The sequence below is a fragment of the Atractosteus spatula genome, chromosome 3 (assembly GCF_055471065.1).
Source record: "Atractosteus spatula isolate fAtrSpa1 chromosome 3, fAtrSpa1.hap1, whole genome shotgun sequence".
Lineage (NCBI taxonomy): Eukaryota > Metazoa > Chordata > Actinopteri > Semionotiformes > Lepisosteidae > Atractosteus > Atractosteus spatula.
In genome coordinates this window covers 70975654-70982321 of record NC_142708.1, presented here as the reverse complement: position 1 = coordinate 70982321, position 6668 = coordinate 70975654, and the positions used below count along the sequence as shown (strand labels likewise).

Here is a 6668-nt window from a genome sequence, read left to right as displayed (position 1 = left end):
TGCCCACTGTTAAATCATGTGTACAACACTCCCCCTCCCCCCATTTAAGAAAACGAAATTAAAAAAAAAATTCGAAAACTAGCCCCCAAAATGACCCCCTGAAAAACCACTCGTCTGCCCCCTCCCTGCCCAAATCCCACGGACAACTGGCGTTGGCTTCTCTGGGGGTAGGTAAAAAAAAAATTCGCGTGAATGGCGTCTCTGGAAATGGAAGTAGCGATTTGTTGAAATATGGAAACGTTGAAAGATGGAAGAAAATGGTAAAAAAAAAACCCGGGGCAGGAGAAAATGGTCACCGCGGCGAGGTGCGGCGCATTGTGGGAGGAGTGTGATTGACAGGGCGGCCATGTTGCCGCTGGCCGCTCCGCGCTCATTGTGTGAGAGAGACCGTAAATACTGACAACCGAAAATCTTATTTCACTATTTAACCCGCACTTTCCCCCAGGTAAGTACCAGCAGGCACCGGGATCTCCCTCACCGGGCACTTTTTACACCTTTTGTAAAAGTTTAGGATTTGTTTTATTTCGTTTTTTTCGCGTTTTTATTTTTTTTTTAGAGGGGAAATGAAAAAACAAGCCCGACAGCCGAGACGCCAGAGAGAAAAACACAGCCTTTCTACTTCTGAGGAGATAGAAAATCTAGCTTCACTTTGGGAGGCGGGGGGGGAAGGGGTTTGCTTCGATAAAACGCGGCGGTTGCGCGTTTAACCACGGCTTGGCTGAACTTATTGGGTTCCTCTGAGTGTCTACTTTGCGCCCCGTCGGCTGTTTTGTGGGGCAGTTGCTGGGTTTTTCGACAATTTTTGAAAGTTTTTCATCCTGCCGCTCTCTGCTCGCTGTTCGCAGGTCTCGCCCCGGTTGCGTTTCAAACAGCGGCCATGGTCTGCGAGGGGGGGGGCGTGTGGGGGGTGGGCCGGCGCAGGGAGGAGTCGTGGTCGGTGTGAGCCCGCCCACTTGCTCTCGCCTGTGGGGATTGGTTGGGAGAGCGAGACTCCGCAAACCGATAGGCTGCGTGACCGGGTTGGGCTGATCGTTTTTTTCCCGTTCCATTTTTTTTGTTCCCCAGCACATGATTGACAGCGTAGCCGCAGAGGCCGATTGGCTGCAGGCTCCTGCTAGTTCCGCCTCCACGCGTGCTGTGGAGTTGCGGATTGGCTTGAATCTCTGTTGCTAGGACTTGGTTGGATTTGTTTATAGGGTGGCGCTGAGGCCTCTGGATATCGTAGTGTTGTGTTTCACTTGACCCAGTTGCAGATGATTGTAAACGGAGGGGAGGTGCTTATATTCTGCAAGCGTGGACTGAGAACTTTTTTTTCCCCCGAATAGATGGCACACTCTGTTTTGAAAGTCTTGAGAGCAGGTTTGCCGACTATAGCAGCTGCTATAAATGCTGTATTACTAACATAGGAACAAGTAAAGATTTATTCCCTGCTGAAAAGAGAAGAAAGGAAACGCAACGTTTCTTTTCTCCACAGCCAAAACGTTGTGTTTATTTTCTTCTCTTTTCAGCAGGGAATAAACCTTTACTTGTTCCTTTGCAGCCTACACCTGCTGACGCAGCTCCCTACTCGCATTACTAACATAGACAGCCACTGTAATAAAGAATGCTAGTAGCAATAAACTGCTCGCACTTAGGTAGCGGTTTTCATCACCTTCAAAACTGCCTCGCCAACTAAATTAAGGGGGAGTTTTGGGGAGGTCAGGTTGTTCGAGACCAGAGTGAAGTTTAGCTGGGACACTGTGCTTAATTACACCTGCTTTTTAGACAAAACGTTATCATGGCGTCGTTAACGACAAAGTAGTCTGGACTGTGTTTTAATCTCTCACCCGAAGGATAGAACCTCCTGAATCACAGTGGCCCTGGTTGCCAGACTAGTGCGTTACTTTGTAAATTTTTTTTTAGAGGGGAAAACTTATTTTCTTACAAATCGCCCATCCTGCCCAATAATAATAATTCTTTACACTTATGTAGCACTTTTTTGGACACTCTACTCAAAGCGCTTTACAGGTGATAGTCCACTCCACCAGCACCAGTTTGCAGCCCCACTGTCCCACCTGAATGATAAGCCAGTCCGATCCGTACACACCAGCTCTCAGTGGGGAGGAGAATGGAGTGATGGAGCCAGTTCAAGTTATAACAGTTATTCAGTTACATATCGTAGGGCTTCTCAGTCCGCATTCCTGCTCTCCTAGAACACTGGAGGTGCATCATAGTAACATGTAGTGGTGTATGACATCATCTCCGTGTCCTTGTTCCTCAGGGTGAACTGTTGTTGCGATGGCCCGTACCAAGCAGACTGCCCGTAAGTCCACTGGAGGCAAGGCCCCCCGCAAGCAGCTGGCCACCAAGGCTGCTCGCAAGAGTGCGCCCTCCACTGGTGGAGTGAAGAAGCCGCATCGCTACAGGTCAGGCCCGGCACAGTTCGACTGCAGTCCGCTATTTGTCAGCGCAAATGCGCCACACACTTTCACTGTACTCTCTAACACACACTGTCCTTGCATAGTTGAAAACATCCTGTGACCGTACTGTACCATAATCCATACACTGTATAGTATAAAATGCATACAGTGTAGTATTAAAGACTCTGGATTACAGGCTATCACTAAGCAGTATGAAAAACTACTGCTTTACAAAATAGTCACTACCATAATGTATAGAACAGGCAGTCTCTGTAATGTTCAGTATAACATGCTGTCATGCACTGCACAATACTTTCACTACTGTAAAATAGAACATAATGTCACTGTATAGTTGAAACCCCTTTTCTGAATTGCACTCTAAGTTGCACTATACTATAAAATATATAGTACTCTACTATATCTGTCACTGTACTTATTGTGACTGCATTACAAACACTGTAACAGACATATCTCTGTACTGTATAAAACACAGTGAGTATAATACAGAGTAACAGTCTCCGAGTGCTAAGAATACTGTGCTGTTTAACCCATGGTCACTGCTGTGCTCTGTAGACTGACAGTTGTGGCGTAGCCCCACTCTTACTCTTCGCAGTGCAGGACACTCTGCCTGGTGTTGGTGTGGGCTCCCTGCCTGCCAGCCTTACCTCTGTCTCTCCGACACCCACTCTCCCTCTGTGCTGCCCCCAGGCCCGGTACAGTGGCCCTCCGCGAGATCCGTCGGTACCAGAAGTCAACCGAGCTGCTGATCCGCAAGCTGCCGTTCCAGCGGCTGGTGAGGGAAATTGCCCAGGACTTCAAGACCGACCTGCGCTTCCAGAGCGCCGCCATCGGGGCCCTGCAGGTAAGGCGGCGTGCCCTTAACACAGAGAATCCATCTACAGCAGGGGTGTCCAACCCCAGCCCTCAGGGTCTGCTGTCCAGCGGGTTTTAGAAGACTCTTTAAATCTCTTGTTATTTAAGATCAGGGAAAGGCTCTTATTGGTCCAATTAGTCAAGTAATGAGATCCATTAATAAAAGGTGAAGGTGGAAGGAGAACCAGAAAACCAGGATTGCCGTTGTGCACACCTGACCTACAGTGTGCCTCTGAAGTTACGTGGCCACCGTGGCCACCAGTGTAGTGGAGTGTGTGCACCAGGGAGTGGTAAAAAGAGGTCCGTGCACAGATGGGACCATGTGGAGCACTACCCCACTGGACACCAGAAGACAGCAGTTACTGACACTTTTATCAAGATGTAGGCAAGCTATTACAGGGCACAAGTGATGATCACACTGCCCTCTGGTGGATACCGTGATGTTAATGCCCTTTGGTGTCCACTGTTACCGTCTATGGAAACGTGCTCCGATATGCTGCACAGTGGACAACGTTCATTGCAAATCTGGTTGAATAAGCGCCCTGGAATCTCTATTCTTTTTGTCCGTTTCTAAAAGCGTTCCTGTGTCCTGTCTTTGTGCATCTCCTCAAATGCTGTCTATACTGCCATTTGTCCTCGCTCATAGTCTCCTGTCCGCAACAGGTGTGTCCCACTTGTCGTGTCCTGACAGCGTCTCGCTCTTTCTCTGCAGGAAGCCAGCGAGGCCTACCTGGTGGGCTTGTTTGAGGACACCAACCTGTGTGCCATCCATGCCAAGCGTGTCACCATCATGCCCAAAGACATCCAGCTGGCCCGCCGCATCCGTGGGGAGCGCGCCTAAGCGCCCAGCCGCCCCCTCTCTCCCGCGCTCCTTCTTCTGTTTGTAGTCTTTAGATTAACGATGATCTTGAGAATAAAGTGTGTAGTCGCGTCTTTATTAGTCCTGTCGGCAGCAGACTTCTAGGGTACCTTTCTCGTGCATGTACCGGCTGTGTGCTGACCGGACACGTGTGCAGAGGGACAGGCAGGCCGAGAGCCTGACAGACGGGCCGACGGAGATGCGGGCAGCCGGGGTTGGTCTGCTGCGGGGGGTGGGGGCGCCTTCCTCAGCAGGGTGCTACAAAAACTGCCCCGGCTGGGCCTCCACAACTGCCCCTTTGTCTGATTTGGGAGGGTCTGGGGGTTATCAGGTATTTCAGAGGCTTGGATCAGACCAGGTTCGGGTCAGCGTACTCACTCCTCTCTTCAGCTCAGACGATGGAGGGAGCATCATCGCCAACAGCAAACGGGGCGTTCGCGAGGGAGGGGGAAGGGATCCGTTCGGCCCGCCTGTCTACACGTCTGTCCGTCTGCACACGTGCCCTGAGCAGCACATAGCAAAAATGTATTCAACTACAAGCAACTCTGATTGAGCAATTAATGTTGATTATGATGATGATGATTAAGTATCTTTTTGGATGGTGTCTTTTTTTTTTAGTACACAGTCTGTTCTTTTCATAACTGCAGAAATCAATTATAAACAGACATTTAAGAAATGGGGAGTAATGTTTTTACAAAAAAAAAGTTCTTGTTTTTTCTAACAAAAAGTTTTCATCGACTTCTAAGCTTCTTATGGCAGCCTGAGGGAGGGGACAGTATATGGCAGGCCCCTCCCTCCGTCACTGTATCCCAGCAGCCTGGCAGAAATCCCCGCTTCGACCTCATTCATCTCTCCTTCCTTTTCCTGCCCCTTCTTCCTCCGGCTTCTCCTCTTTCATCCTCCTCCTCTCACGTCCCTCCGCCTCCCATCTCTCCCCACCTTCCCTCTGTCATTAACACCCTGTGCCTCTCCTCCCTCTCTCCCTCTTTCATCCTCCCTTCTCTCCTCTCTGCCTTTTTTCTTTGCCCTCCCTCCCCTCTCTGTGTGATTTTATTTTTCCTCCCATCTGTTGCTTGGATTGGTGTGATACCATATATATTAACGTTATTATTTTTTTCTATTTTGATTTAAATGTTTTCAGATGTTATAAGCTGATCTTTGTAATTTCCAGATTTCTCATATTACGGTGGTAATAAATAGATGTTACACAAACGTTTTCCTCTTATCGCCTCTGTCTCGGGGGTTGGCAAGATTTCACTTTTTGCACGTTTAAAATTAAAAGATGTTTTTCATCATTATGTGACGCTACTCAAATCAATGAGTGGCGACCTTGCAGTTGCCTTGACACAGAAAGCAGGAGTAGAGGTGAAGACAGTACTAACCAGCCACCTGGCAATCACACGTGTACACTTTTCAACACTGAAAAGTAAAAGAAATGCACCATTTCGGCAGTCGAGCCTCCTATCATGTCACACCCGCAGAAGTCTCAACAGCTGAAATCTGTTTCTTTCTACTTTTCAGGGTTGAACTGATCTTTACTTGCTGCTTTGCAGCCAGCGCACACTGATGCAGCCCCCCCTTACTCGAACCCAAGTCTAGCTGAGTGTGGGAATGTGTCTGCTGCTTGTAAGAATGTACAAATACCAGCGGGGGGGCAGGGGGAAAGAGCTTGAAAACGTGTTGTCTGTGAGCACTCCGGTGTCCTCCTGCAGCTCTTCAACAAGGCCAGCACAACTTGAGCACGAGGCACAGAAGTCGGGTCCAGGGAGGTAGGGTCAATTTCTCAAGCGTGTGGGGCAGGACTGAGGTTTTGGTCGCCATGTTAGAGAAAGCCTCACAGGAAAGTTGTGAACAGGATGAGACGGTAAGAGGTTTCAAACGAGAGGAGGCCATCTAGCCCGTTCGGTAGTAGCCAATGGACACATGAATCTCACCCAGCCTTTTCTTGAAAGAAACCAGGGTATCGGAGACGACATACGAGGGGGAACTGAATCTTTAAATTTCAAAACCATGCAATGTTAGGACAGTGTGTAGAATTCGAGTGTGGCAGACACTCTCCCTAAGTGTTTTTTAAATCCTCGAAGCGGCCAGGTGAACTCTTTTCTTCAACTCTTTCATAGGTTCCAAACAAAAGTGGTTCAAATACTGCAGCTGCTTAATCCTTCACACATGGTTAACAACTATAACTACCAATACTGAATCGTCATTTTTTCTGCAGCACTGAAAAACACCAAGCAAATAAGTGCACTGATAACCTTTCACGTTTAAACGAAACTTTTAAAAACTTTAAACTTTTTAAAAACGAAACGAAACTTTTTAAACGAGGTGGTAGAAACCTTTACAACTCCCAGCATTAAGACATTACAGCGTATTTGCTTTCTGGCACTGTTAATTGTAGTTCAAGTTAAACATTAAGTGTTTTCTCTTGAATGTATATACGTCGCTTCTCTACATTATATACGTTACAGTCTGTCTGGTCCGGTTCTGCACTTCTGGCGAAGTGAAAGGGCCATTCTGCTGCTGTCAGCCCACAGGCA

At 48.1% G+C, this 6668-nt stretch overlaps 1 protein-coding gene across 1 annotated transcript; it reads left to right on the top strand.

The window, feature by feature from the left end:
* The first annotated feature begins 296 nt into the window (after positions 1-296).
* On the top strand, positions 297-5343 carry h3f3c (H3 histone, family 3C). The gene is made up of 4 exons (XM_088912096.1): positions 297-445; positions 2261-2405; positions 3108-3261; positions 3985-5343. Exons 2-4 carry the CDS (start codon positions 2278-2280, stop codon positions 4111-4113), a joined length of 411 nt encoding a protein of 136 aa, XP_088768222.1. The 5' UTR covers positions 297-445; positions 2261-2277; the 3' UTR covers positions 4114-5343.
* Positions 5344-6668: the final 1325 nt, after the last annotated feature.

What these genes read in the sequence shown, in the direction of transcription:
- h3f3c (XM_088912096.1), top strand. Translation starts at nt 2,278, where the DNA reads ATGGCCCGTACCAAGCAGACTGCCCGTAAGTCCACTGGAGGCAAGGCC. An exon ending in AAGAAGCCGCATCGCTACAG is followed by an intron (nt 2,406 to 3,107) that starts GTCAGGCCCGGC and finishes TGCTGCCCCCAG; the next exon opens with GCCCGGTACAGTGGCCCTCC. An exon ending in CCGCCATCGGGGCCCTGCAG is followed by an intron (nt 3,262 to 3,984) that starts GTAAGGCGGCGT and finishes CTTTCTCTGCAG; the next exon opens with GAAGCCAGCGAGGCCTACCT.